The sequence below is a fragment of the Oncorhynchus masou genome, chromosome 29 (assembly GCF_036934945.1).
Source record: "Oncorhynchus masou masou isolate Uvic2021 chromosome 29, UVic_Omas_1.1, whole genome shotgun sequence".
Lineage (NCBI taxonomy): Eukaryota > Metazoa > Chordata > Actinopteri > Salmoniformes > Salmonidae > Oncorhynchus > Oncorhynchus masou.
The window spans coordinates 87,397,837-87,412,144 of record NC_088240.1 but is presented as its reverse complement, the minus strand read 5'-3'; the positions used below and the strand labels follow the sequence as shown (position 1 = coordinate 87,412,144).

General features: G+C 45.9%; 1 protein-coding gene across 1 annotated transcript in view; it reads right to left on the bottom strand.

Annotated features, from left to right (window-relative positions):
• The window catches only part of tax1bp1b (Tax1 (human T-cell leukemia virus type I) binding protein 1b), a 42,027-nt gene extending 28,875 nt beyond the window's left edge, over positions 1–13,152 (bottom strand). The window contains 7 exon segments of the mRNA XM_064946755.1: positions 62–247; positions 1,281–1,520; positions 2,702–2,860; positions 2,940–3,130; positions 3,717–3,819; positions 10,114–10,307; positions 13,029–13,152. Of these exon segments, the coding sequence (XP_064802827.1) occupies positions 62–247; positions 1,281–1,520; positions 2,702–2,860; positions 2,940–3,130; positions 3,717–3,819; positions 10,114–10,290 (1,056 nt within the window). The 5' untranslated portion in view covers positions 10,291–10,307; positions 13,029–13,152.
• Positions 13,153–14,308: the final 1,156 nt, after the last annotated feature.

Here is a 14,308-nt window from a genome sequence, read left to right as displayed (position 1 = left end):
ATAGTGCACTGGTCCAAAGTAGGGATCTGGGAGGTTGCCATGATAAGATCATGATTCTTACCAAGGGGGAGGCCTGGGCCAGGACCTCCTGGTGTTGTTTCTCCTTCTCAGTGAGGCAGGAGCGGAGGCGTCCCACCTCCTCTTTGAACTGAGCGATGGTGTTCTCCTTGTTTACATCCACAGCCTTCAGCATCTGCAGCTCTGCACTCAGCTTAGTGTTCTCCAGCTCACGCTTCTTCAGGTGGATCTAGAACCGCAAACAAATATTTTAAAATAGCTAATCACATTACAATCAGAAAGGATCCAAACATTTCAAATGGTCCCAGAAAGACGGACAATGTAGGGGGTTGGTATACAAAAGGAATCATTAAAAAGGGCTGTGTTTCCGCCTGGTGTTCCAGACACCCCTCTGTGCGATATTAATCAGCATCCTTCATCAACATGTAGCCAGCAGCGTTTCTGACTCCGAAAAGAAATGCAGCATAACCTTAATTACAACACAGAGATTGAGGTGGGCTCATTAAACTACCCTGCAGTCCCACTCTGTGTGACGCCACCAAAATGGCCCCCTATTCACTATGTAGTGCACTACTTTTGACCAGGGGTCATAGGGCTCTGGTCAAAAGTAGTGCACTATAAAGGGAATAGGATGCCAATTGGGACACTAAATGAGGTGCAGCTTTCACTGGTGCTGCCGTGGCGACAGCGTGCCTGTGTGTGTTCCACTCCTAGTTCCTGAGCTGTACACACCAGTCACCAAAACCACCACTACTGAACTCCCCAGAAACAGCAGGCGAGTACCAGGCGGAAGGGGGCCGGAACAGACCATTCCCTGTTCAGCCAGAACACTGTGGGATCCCACTGAGCAGGGAAACAGCAGCTACATACACTAATGGGATTATCTGGACTGACAGAAGTGGTGAGATTATCTGGACTGAGAGAAGTGGTGAGATTATCTGGACTGAGAGAAGTGGTGAGATTATCTGGATTGAGAGAAGTGGTGAGATTATCTGGACTGAGAGAAGTGGTCAGATTACCTGGACTGAGAGAAGTGGTGACTATAGTCTAAAAGACATCTCTGGTATGATTCCAGTCATTTTTCCAAAATTCCCAGGCTTTTCATAAATCCCGGTTGCAGGAAATCTGGAATCGTCCGAGCAGAGGATTTATGGAAAACCTGGGAGTTTTGGAATCTTGTAACCCTTGTTATGATCCTTCACAGCCAGTCACATGACACGTGAGTGAGTGAGTGAGTGAGTGAGTGAGTGAGTGAATGAGACCTTGTAGAGCTCCTTCTCATCCTTCTCATCCTTCTGGTGTGACTCCAGGCCGTCCTTCTCCAGAGTCAGCTTCTTCACTCGGTCCTTCAGGCTGTCCAGCTCTGTCTCTTTCTGCAGGCCCTTCTGGGTGACTCTTATCAGGTCATCCTCCAACTGCAGGACCCTGGCTGTGGCTTCCTCCAGCCTCCTTTTCACCTCCTCTCTCTCCTCCTGCAGGGCCTGGCACGACACCTGCACCTCCTGGGGACAGAGAGAAAGGGAGGGAGTTAGTAACTTGTACTAAACTTAAAAATGTATGTTTTGTGTCCCTTTTTACCCGGCAAACCAGAGAGCAGGAGACAAGTTGTGAGAACCTGAGACAGTGAGATTCTCTTCTATCATCAACTAGTTTCCCTAAAGAATGTTGTTGGTTTGTCATTCCTAACGTTGAGATAGAAATATGTGACACAGAACAGACATGCTTCTCTGTCATGTAGATTAGAATAGGGAACCATGTCAGGACATATATCTGCAACGTCTTCAATTGAATCACTTCCTGTCTCTAAAGTACAACAAGAACAAACCCTCAGTGCTGTGACAGACAGGCGGCTGCTGGAGGAAATCCCAGCCATTTCCCAGCCAGTCCCGTCTGTGTCAAACACTGAGACACTGCCAGGCCTTTATGGATTCAAATCTCCCAAACACACACAGACACCCTGTAAATCCAATACTAACAGAGTGGCTGTGAGCGGAGGAGGAAACAAATAAATACTACTTCTGAGATGCAAAATCATCTGGCCACAAATCATCCATTTCAATCTGGCGTGTTATTGTTCTCTGAGGCTGGAGGGGAAGTTTGCTTTGTCGTAAGTACAGGCCTGCACAACGACTGCTCCAAAAGGCATTGCAGCAGATTTGGAATTTGTTTCTACTGTAAGTTTATGAGCCGAATTTTGGAATCATTTTTTTCGCAGCACATAAAAAACCATATAAAAAGTGTTGTCGTAAAATTAACAGCCACCAAATGTGTAATTATGTTTTCATCTCAAAGCCATTTTCAAAACCAGCAACTTTATGGAACGGAATAGTTCTATGAGTTATCATTAACACAATGTTTTAAAGATACATGTCAAAGTATTAAATATCTGGTGTTGAACAGTGATCACACTCAAGATTATTACTGTCAACTTCTTTCTTTCTTTCTAATGGTTAGAGGTGGAAGGATGTGTGTGTGGCACACTGGGGGATACTGAGAGACAGGCTAGAGGGAGACGTTTCAGGACAACTGCCACCAGGGTCGTGTATTCAGTGGACACAGCAGAGAAAAAATGGTTTGGAAATGAGTGAGGAACAAACTGAACTTGACCAGTAAGAACACTCATTGTTGTCCGTTTAAAATGGTTTTGCTACGTTTTGCTCTACCTGCCAGGAGTTGTTCTCACCTGGGTCTCTCGTCTCAGTTGGGCAAACTTCTCTTTCTCCTGCTCACACTCTTTATGCAGTCTCCCCTTCTCCTCCTCCAGCTGCGCCTTCTCATTCTGCAGGAGGCTCATGGTCTGAACCAGCTCCTCCTTCTCTCTGTGGGCCTCCTCCATCTTTTGCTGCAGGGACAAAGAGAAAACATTGAGGTGTGTGTGTGTGTGTATCGTTGCAGAGCTTTGTTCTCTCTCTCTGACATACCTCCAGGTATCCGGTCCTGGTGGTCACCACCAGGATGTCCGAGTTGCACTCATCCTCCACGGTCAGCAGCTCGTCCTCTGAGGGGCTCTGAGCCCGGAACAGGAAGGGCGTGCTGGCCCCTCGGATCTCCCCCTTGTGGGTCACATAGCAGAACTGGTAGAACTCCCCATCATCGTTGGGCACGTAGTATCCTGAGGGAGGAACACAACAACCATCATCACAATCAGTCTAGGGCTAGTGGGTCATTCTGGACGGGACCTAGGTATCTAGGGTCATATCAGGTAGCAAGTAGCCTAGCAGTTACGACTGTTGGGCCAGTAACAGAAAGGTTGCTGGTTTGAATCCTTGAGCAAGGCACTTAACTCTAATTGCCCCTGTAAGTCGCTCTGAATAAGAGTGTCTGCTAAATGACTCAAATGTCAAAGTCAAGCCACTCAGAGTAGAGCTGAACTATGACCCCCCCCATCTACATAATCATGTTCATTGTGATTTAAAACATAAAACAAATGCTCAGGATCTCAGTTTCAACCTTAAGCAAAACCCTTTTCTGGTCCCAGTCCCAGTCTACCTATTCATAAAGAACACAATGAACACAATGAAAACCATCTTGTTAACACCAAAACAACAAATCCCTTAATGGGTAGAGTTCCATATTTGACTGTGTTGGTATAAAAGTCTTAACAGCTCTCTGAGGTGCAAAAGGCCTCTTGACTTGAGGTTAGAAAAAGTGTCAAAGTTGTATAAAACCACGGCGCAGTCAGTGGTCCCAAATCACACCTTGAAACACCACGGCTCTGTGGATGGCAGTGCCCTCAGTGTGGTCCTCAGGAACAGGACACCACAAGAATGTGTAATAGTCCCTCGCTGTGCTCCATCCAACCTGCAACACAGAGGAGTGGGGGGGGGGGTGGACACAATGCACCACATCACACACAGGTTGGACCTAAACATGGCACCCTATTCACGACAGAGTGCACTACATCAAACTACCTTGTGCACTACATAGGGAACAGGGTACCATTTGGGACATAACTCCAGTAATAATGGAGCAGGTTGGTGGACAGAGAAACCACCCAAAGCTGTGAAACAGTATCCTGCCTACACAGGACACAGTGGCATTGTAGCCACCCTAAAGAAGGCACAGCGATGGCGAAACGTTGCTGTTTTAACCAATAAACCACTCAGAGTTTATATAGAGAGCGTGTGACTATGTATTTTTTATAGCTTAAAGTTTATTCGCCGTTAGTCAGCACCTCTACACTAAATCATTTTCTCTGGTTGTACGCCAGCTCACGCTTTTATTAGCCAATATGGAGCTACCACAATGTAGAGGAATGGTCCTATATGGTGTCGATATGGGCCACAATCATGAAAACCCTTTGCAATATGAAAACGTAAACACCACTTAGGCTCTAGGTTAGGTGACGGTTTTAAAGGTGAAAATGGGGGATGGTTTCAACATTCCTATATTCCTGCGTGCCACGTATCGTGTGTGGACTATAATGAGGCCCGGCCTCGTCAACATGCTCCGCTGCGGAACAGTGGCAACAGCTCACCTCAAACAGGAAGGGGAAAATAGGGGAACATGTTATACATCAAAATGGAAACCAAGATGGAATTATATGAATGTTATGTGTTAACTGATGGCTGGTGACAGGAAGTACAGAAAATACATCCAGAATGTCAGCCCAGGGTCATAAAACTGTCAAACCAAATCAGAATCACAGTGCTGCCTGGGGTTCCAGGTCTAGACTACAGGCTCAGTGCTGCCTGGGGTTCCAGGTCTAGGCTACAGGCTCAGTGCTGCCTGGGGTTCCAGGTCTAGACTACAGGCTCAGTGCTGCCTGGGGTTCCAGGTCTAGGCTACAGGCTCAGTGCTGCCTGGGGTTCCAGGTCTAGGCTACAGGCTCAGTGCTGCCTGGGGTTCCAGGTCTAGACTACAGGCTCAGTGCTGCCTGGGGTTCCAGGTCTAGGCTACAGGCTCAGTGCTGCCTGGGGTTCCAGGTCTAGGCTACAGGCTCAGTGCTGCCTGGGGTTCCAGGTCTAGACTACAGGCTCAGTGCTGCCTGGGGTTCCAGGTCTAGACTACAGGCTCAGTGCTGCCTGGGGTTCCAGGTCTAGGCTACAGGCTCAGTGCTGCCTGGGGTTCCAGGTCTAGGCTACAGGCTCAGTGCTGCTGCCTGGGGTTCCAGGTCTAGGCTACAGGCTCAGTGCTGCCTGGGGTTCCAGGTCTAGGCTACAGGCTCAGTGCTGCCTGGGGTTCCAGGTCTAGGCTACAGGCTCAGTGCTGCCTGGGGTTCCAGGTCTAGGCTACAGGCTCAGTGCTGCCTGGGATTCCAGGTCTAGACTACAGGCTCAGTGCTGCCTGGGGTTCCAGGTCCAGGCTACAGGCTCAGTGCTGCCTGGGGTTCCAGGTCTAGGCTACAGGCTCAGTGCTGCCTGGGGTTCCAGGTCTAGGCTACAGGCTCAGTGCTGCCTGAGGTTCCAGGTCTAGACTACAGGCTCAGTGCTGCCTGGGGTTCCAGGTCTAGACTACAGGCTCAGTGCTGCCTGGGGTTCCAGGTCCAGGCTACAGGCTCAGTGCTGCCTGGGGTTCCAGGTCTAGACTACAGGCTCAGTGCTGGCCTGGTCGGTCAAACTATGATACAGACAACACCAAAACTTTAATCTAACCAATGAGACTTTATGTAAGCAAAAACAAAATCTCTCCCCAACGGAAATTCTCTCACAGTTTGTTTACATATGGTCAGCGTGCTCCTTCCATCCGTCTGACCAGCTTGTTTTTCCCCACTACCGCATCATTGCTGTGTGTGTGTGTTACAGATGCTCCTGTGCTACGCTATAATGATGCCAGTGTTGTTGAGAGTACCCTGGGTAGTTGTCCCTGGGGGGCGTTCCCACTTCCAGCCGTAAAGAACAGGAAGTTATTAAAGCAGGCACATAGTTAGTGACTGTCATTACAGAATGAAGGAAGGCCAATAGAAGTAGGCTTTACTGCAGTAACACTCATTAGTTGTGAGAGAGGTGAGAGTCAGGGGCTGAAGAGACTCTCAGGACTGGACTAAAGCACCTTTCACAGGACCAGAGGGCCTAGTCTGCCCTGTAAGCAGCCACATTTACAACCGGGAGAGGAGTGGATACCGCGTGCATACATGGGTCTAATCATGCTGGAAACGTAGGCTTAATCCAATAGGTCTATTGGCGGGATAGGTTGGTATAACAATAGCGTGCACAAAGTGAGAATCTTGAGTTCCCACAACAGACCAAAGCCATTTAGCTGATCCAAGAGCTAAGCTAATTATACCCTTTAAACATGCAAAACACATTCTTAACAAAAAACATTATGCCAACATGCTTAAAATACTTCCCATAAAACACACCACGTAATGCCAGCACACTGTTCTTCAGCAAGTTGCAGGTTAGGGACTAGTAGCTAGCATAGTAAACTGCAGGTTAGGGACTAGCAGCTAGCATAGTAAACTGCAGGTTAGGGACTAGCAGCTAGCATAGTAAACTGCAGGTTAGGGACTAGCAGCTAGCATAGTAAACTGCAGGTTAGGGACTAGCATAGTAAGCTGCAGGTTAGGGACCAGTAGCTAGCATAGTAAACTGCAGGTTAGGGACTAGTAGCTAGCATAGTAAACTGCAGGTTAGGGACTAGCAGCTAGCATAGTAAACTGCAGGTTAGGGACTAGCAGCTAGCATAGTAAACTGCAGGTTAGGGACTAGCAGCTAGCATAGTAAACTGCAGGTTAGGGACTAGCAGCTAGCATAGTAAGCTGCAGGTTAGGGACTAGTAGCTAGCACAGTACGCTGCAGGTTAGGGACTGGTAGCTAGCACAGTACCCTGCAGGTTAGGGACTAGTAGCTAGCATAGTAAGCTGCAGGTTATGGACTAGTAGCTAGCACAGTACACTGCAGGTTAGGGACTGGTAGCTAGCACAGTACCCTGCAGGTTAGGGACTAGTAGCTAGCATAGTACGCTACAGGTTAGGGACCAGTAGCTAGCATAGTACGCTGTAGGTTAGGGACTAGCATAGTAAGCTGCAGGTTAGGGACTAGCATAGTAAGCTGCAGGTTAGGGACCAGTAGCTAGCATAGTACGCTGCAGATTAGGGACTAGTAGCTAGCATAGTAAGCTGCAGGTTAGGGATGAGTAGCTAGCACAGTACGCTGCAGATTAGGGACTAGTAGCTAGCATAGTAAGCTGCAGGTTAGGGATGAGTAGCTAGCACAGTACGCTGCAGATTAGGGACTAGTAGCTAGCACAGTATGCTGCAGATTAGGGACTAGTAGCTAGCATAGTAAGCTGCAGGTTAGGGATGAGTAGCTAGCACAGTACGCTGCAGATTAGGGACTAGTAGCTAGCATAGTACACTGCTGCAACAGTTGAAGGCGTTCTTGTTTGCCATGTTTGTTAGCATATAGCCTAGTCCAAGGCAGGAGCCCATCTCCTGTTTCTGTAGCATGGGGCGGCGCGATGTAAGAGCTCCCCCTCGACAGGACTATCACACTGTATCAATCAAACAGGTAGGACAAGTGGATCGTGAATCAGGCAGCGGGGCTGTGCTCTACGACAGGATAATTATAAAGGATGGGTTTGCCTGTCCCGGCACTCCTCTATCACGGTTTGTGTGTGTGCGCTCAGAGCACAACTCAAAGCAACCATTCCAACATCAAAGAGCCATAGTCAGATAGAACAGGCAGAAGACACGGTGCTGCCTAACAAGAGTCTGTCTGTCCCCCACTGCTCTGCTGCTGATGCTAAATAAATGGTTGGATGAAACGTTTTGTTTATCTTGGCGAGTGGTACCGTGCAATTATGACATTTGTTGTACACAACTATTGGTTTGCATAGCCTAGGTACATGTACATGTTCAAATGTTCTGAGAAACTAGGTTAAATCATGGAAAAACATCCTTTCAGTTCGTGGCCCAGCGCTCTAACCGCTAGGAAACCTGCCGCCCTACACACCCAGTATAGTTTTAACACCCTATTGCTCTACCCTATCATGACTTATCAGATCAGTGCAGATGAAGAGAAAAAGACAAGGACAGGAAACCATTTCAGGCTGAAAGATAAAGACAAAATGTTTATCTGAGTTCATCCGTTATGAGGCGATAGCAGCTCCAAGTCACTAGGGGGCGATAGCACCTTACAGGCTGAGGTATTGGACCCAACCGTGAAGCTGCACCACACAGCACAGCTCTGGGGACAGTGAGTGAAGTATAATTTGATAAAAATAATCTGTGTGTTTTGGTATGAGGCCTTAATCATTTTTATCTACTTCCACTGTCCTCCAAGAGTGGCTGGATTTCCTCGTCACTTCAGTTTGGTCCTCAAGTTAGGTAGCAGCAGTGTTCTTCCCTTCCCACAGAGAGAGAGTGAGTCATGGTCCAGGTATCTGTCCTCCTGTGAGTGCTGCCTGGAGCTCAGCTTGGCACCCCAGCCTCCTGTCTGTCAACACGCCCGGGAACATTTACACGATTTATGTTCCACACTGCTCTGCTTTTTCCACCTTGGTGAATTAGCGTGTTTGTGGTTTGGGAGAACTTGCACCACTGCTGCAGTTAGGTGCTGTGGTATGACATCGCCATCAGACAACACTCCAATCAAATCCACGACTCCAATATTTCAAACAAATTCCCAGATGTTCCCTGATCCTCCCCCTTGTGTCGGACGCTGCGTCCCAAATTACACACGATCCCCTACATAGTGCTCTAAAATAGTGCCCTATATAGGGAACAGGGTGCCATTTGGGACAGTCTCAGTCCCAATATAACAACAAGACTGACTGGAGCTTGTCCTCTCTGCCATGCTACACTTCACAGATTAAACAGCAGGTTCATGTTTAAAAGAAACTTGTGTTCTGCTTTTATGGAACCAGTTTATGGTTCTGGTTTAAACTCAAACTTAATCATTTTATCCGTTCAATTAGATATAATTATATGACACTGAAAGTCACTTTTTACTGAAGGCTTCTGCCATACGCTCTGATAAAAATAAAAATAAAATCTGCAGTGCCATAAAACTACAGAGAAACAGAAGCAATCGTGTGTGTGTGTGTGTGTGTGTGTGTGTTGAACTGCATTCAATCCAGCCCACATAGAGAGAAAACAGAAACAGACTGCTGCTTTGATCTGATGAGATGTGAGCCCAGACATACAGACCACCTCTCATCAGTTCCACATCTCCTTTATAGTAGCATTCCTGCTGCTGGTCTCCTGCTGGATGAGGCCCTCGCCCAGCCCCACTCTGCCCGCTATCTTTCACTACAGAAGTGGCTCAAATCAATACCTGCCAGTGCATTGGATTTACTGTGCTCCTATAACCAGATCCATCTGGAACACGCCAGTCTGCAGAGCAGGACAAAAAGACCCCCCCTTCTGCTCTGCCAACCTCACTTTTCATACTGAGAATGCACTCAAACACAGTGGTTACAGGACATGGTTACCTTACTTTTAAAAAACACTTACTTTTTTTTACATGAGTAAAGCAAAACCTCTCAGATAAACCAGGAGTCTTGAGAGTTCAGTTAAGTGCTAAATGGTACCCTATACAGTGCACTATTGTTTACCAGAGCCATGTGGAGCCTGACCAAAAGTAGTGCCTATAAAAGGGGATAGGTAACTATTAGGGACACACAACAATTCTAATATGCTTGCTCACAGCGAGTGGATTGGGCCAGATAGGAATTATAGGTCAGTAGGTGTCCAGGTTCCCACTCTAGAAGTGTAATCAAGTTTGGAAGACAGATGCCCTTGGTCCTTTAAAATAGAATTGACCTGTTATGGGCAGATGAATAAGCAACATGACATTATTATTCTACACAGTGTGGCCAGGGGTACTTCCTGCTTACAGGCTTCAACAATAACATACCACAACTGACCAGACTAACACAATGGAACGCATTGGGAACTAGCCTGGTCCCAGATCTGTTCGTGCTCTTGCCAACTCCATCGCTGTGGAAAAAATGTTTGGCGTGACAAGGTTTTGGCATGATAGCATAAACGCAATGACACTATAGGCTAATTGGGAGGAGCTAAATAATGGCAGATTTGGAATTGTGTTTGATTTCTGTAAGCTGAAAGTAACCCTGTGTGATGTACACTATTTTACCGAGTCCACCTTAAAAAGAGACGCATGGGAGAGGAAGGAGAGAGGACGGACTCACCTTGAATATGCCAACCCAGTCCTTCTGGTGTGGTTTGATGAACTGGGTGAGAGTGTAGTGACACTCTAGAGCGGCGTGGGGCAGGTAGCTCTTCCCCACGTTCTGGAAGATGACGTGTGCAAAGTTTGACGTGTCCATGGCACTGCCTACTGATGTCCCGTCCAGGAAGAGAGTCATCGGTCACTCAGCACAGGCTGCATGGGAAGAGAAGGAGGACAACAGAGAGGCATGGGTCACTCAGCACAGGCTGCATGGGAAGAGAAGGACAGCAGAGAGGCATGGGTCACTCAGCACAGGCTGCATGGGAAGAGAAGGAGGACAACAGAGAGGCATGGGTCACTCAGCACAGGCTGCATGGGAAGAGAAGGAGGACAACTAAGAGGCATGGGTCACTCAGCACAGGCTGCATGGGAAGAGAAGGAGGACAACAGAGAGGCATGGGTCACTCAGCACAGGCTGCATGGGAAGAGAAGGAGGACAACAGAGAGACATGGGTCACTCAGCACAGGCTGCATGGGAAGAGAAGGACAACAGAGGTCCTGTATTCCAAAAAAAGGAAAGGTGACAGCATCTTCTACAAATAACTGCAACAAGGTTTTCAATTCATGGTGTTCTTTAAAAAAATATATTTTTAAAGCTGAGACGTTTCAACCGTATGTCTTCTTTTAAAGCTGGAGTGTCTTAATATTTCTAAACAAAGCTCAGTCTCCAGAAGGGCAGATGACAGTGGGCCTATTAGCCCGGTACATTCAGTTACGGCTCATTAGTCTGTCATAAAGATATTCATCTCTAGTAGCTGTCTTATAGGCTCATCCCGGACCAGAAATGCCGTCATCAATCTTGTCCATGTAGTTGTTCCCGTGGCGTGCGCGACCACTGTTGCTGCCGTGGTGAAAATGACTACTGTTCCCGGCCGTGGTGAATATGACTACCGTTGTTGCCGTGGTGAATATGACTTCCGTTGTTGCCGTGGTGAATATGACTACTGTTGTTGCCGTGGTGAATATGACTACTGTTGTTGCTATGGTGTGCATGACTATGACACGCTCATCATCCCTGACTAGAGTTGACAAGGGTTGGTCTGTTACGGTCTGCTCCCCAGCTCTTCACTAAACTATGAAGTCAATGACTGAACAAGCAGAAAGTTTAACATACCAACATCATAAGTCGATCTGGATAAGAGTGTCTGCTTAGTCACTAAAATGTCAAATGTAATCTAAATGTACCAACAACAAAGGTCTTATCTAAAAATGCAAATCAAATTGGTTAGGACGGTGTTCTTCCTGTGTTTAGCTTTGCAGTGTGGTTGGTTCACAGAAAGCAGCAAGGATGCCATCTCATTCAGACGGTTCTTATTTAGTAATCCAGATACGGCCTCCAGTTGTTTCATCCACTGAGACCTCCGAGGAAAGAACCAAACTAAATGTTGTCGGTATATTTAGACAAAGGACTTGATCAGCGACCACAGTGAGAGAGCGTTTAATGTCCAAATGCTATTCCCCATATAGTGAACTATAAAGGGTATAGGTTTAGTCTGGCCTAAACTGTCGCCTAAATGTGCTGATCAATTCCTCTGGCCACAACATCTGTCAGCATTTTCCCTGAAACAAGATAAGAGATTCTACATTCCACCCTGTTGCAATGAGAAAGAAGTTAACAGTCAAAGGACTTGTGCAAAAAATGCTGTCAACGATCTCATTCTCAACAGATAAAAGGTATATCACTGAAGTCTCGCTAAAAGTCTTATAAAGACATGTGGGCTTTTTTATTTTATTTAACTAGGCAAGTCACTTAAGAACAAATTCTAACTTACAATGATGGCCTACCAAGAGCCAAAGCACCCAATTTGGGGCTGGGATAAAAATAAATCGGAGAAAAAAAAACACACACATCATGACAAGAGAAACACCACAACACTACATAGAGGCCTAAAGATCAGACAAGATGAGCAGGAATTTCCAGTCTCTCTGTTCAGTCACAGTGACGTGTTCAGGAAAATGGTGCACAAGAGAAGTAACTAAGACAACATTAGTAAATAGAGAAAGAAAACACAAGCCAGGGGTTGTAATCTAGACAAAACACACCAGTAACACACACCACTTATTCTCATACTAAATCATGTTAAAAACAGGCTCGTACTAAAACATTTCCAAATGATACAATAGCAGAGCATTGATCGACATGCCAAATGTGTGTGACCTAAAAAAAAATAGGTATAATTATACATTTATTATATGGATTGTGATGAATGACATGAACCTACCTGGTTTGGTTTTACAGGTTGATAGCATCTTTATCTGAACTGTTGACAACCCAGTGCGTGTGTCAGTGAGAGTGTTAGAGCCAAATTAAATTACACAATGATGTAACTTTAGGGCTAGCTGACGTTATTTAATGTTTTGGCATTAGAATTAACTGGGCAAGTATCATATGGCTTCCAGACATAAATATGGACATGTGGCAAAACAAAGAAAAAGGCCGAGCTAAATCGTGTAGTTAAAATGGCATCCTCTGTAAAGTGCTTGTTTAGGCTAGTAATCTAACATATTGCTAGCTAACTCCTTAAAGATAGCCTAGCTATAGGAACAATAGCTAGGCTATGTATCTAGCTAACTATGTATCTAGCTAGCATTAACAGAGATGAATGACTATTCTGGAAAACGTGATACGGGGCAAAGACTTCAGCCAACTTTGTACTATGTCCTCCCAAGATAGCGTGAGTTGTCCGTCCACCCACCTAGCTAGTTAGCTAGTTATGTGTTTGCTGCCCTGGCTTTGTCAGGGACCCTTTGGTTTGGCTAGTTAGCTAGCCAGTTAGTTCGTTAGCTTGCATATCAAGTTACCAGGGCAAGACGAATACATTTTTCAATAGTTCTTCTTTTTTATCGACAAGAGCACATAATATGATAACATACCCATTTGCCATGCTGAAGAGTTGAGGAAAACCAAAGATATTCGTCAAAACTGTTATTGACGCAGTTGCTCGATGTTAAACGTAATCCCCGTCCGCTCTTCCTGGAATAGAATAACAACATTAGCTACATCACTTCCGGAGAAATACCGTTATTTGTCATGTGGGAATTCCAAACTTGTTACAATGTAACAAATTGTTAACAACGTGTTGCTAAAATAACGAATGGCACAATGAATAGATATTTGACTCACTTTCTGTTACAGGAATGAAACTCTGAAATTTGAGTGGGACCCTTCAAAATGGTAGATGTCAATATATTTGGGCCATTTTTTAAAAACCTTTATTTAACTAGGCAAGTCAGTTTAAGAACAAGTTCTTATTTACAATGACAGCCTAGGAACCGTGGGTTAACTGCCTTGTTCAGGGGCAGAACGACAGATTTTTACATTGTCAGCTCGAGGATTCGAGCTATTTGATATCTATTTTTAAATGTAACCTTTATTTAACTAGACAAGTCAGGTAAGAACAGATTCTTATTTACAATGACAGCCTACCCCGGCCAAACCCAGACGACGCTGGGCCAATTGTGCGCCACCCTATGGGACTCCCAATCACGGCCGGATGAGATACAGCCTGGATTCGAACCAGGGAGTGCCTTAGACCGTTGCGCCACTCGGGAGACCACAGCTGTCAGGCAATCAGCCTTCAGGGCTCGAACCATGTTTATAACAGACCTTATACCAGGGGTATGACAAAACATGTATTTTTACTGCACTAATGACGTTGGTAACCATATTATAATAAATAGCAATTTGGCACCTGCTTTGCATCTTGCATAAGAACAGCCCTTAGCCCTGGTATGTTGGCCATATACCACACCCTCTCGGGCCGTATTGCTGAAATAACAAATTCCTCCTATAAGATAGTGTTCCATAATATAGCAAACTGTTCCAAATTCAGATACGGCTCCCCATAATATTCCGCTACCCCAGATACTGTTCTTCCATAATATAATATAACTCGATCAAAATGGACATATTTAGGGAAACCCTGACTGCCAAAGACTGTATGTGACATGATTGGCGTATTACGATACAATACAGTATGCCCCCTATGCCGTTATTATATAGTTTATTTCAAATCTTATTTTTATTAGTCGCATACACGCGTTTAGCAGATGTTATTGCGGGTGTGGCGAAATGCTTGTATTTGCTGATAACGTTAGGTTTCTTTAGGGTTGAGCTATTGAAAACGCGTTTCCACCGCCTGAGCAGACCATTG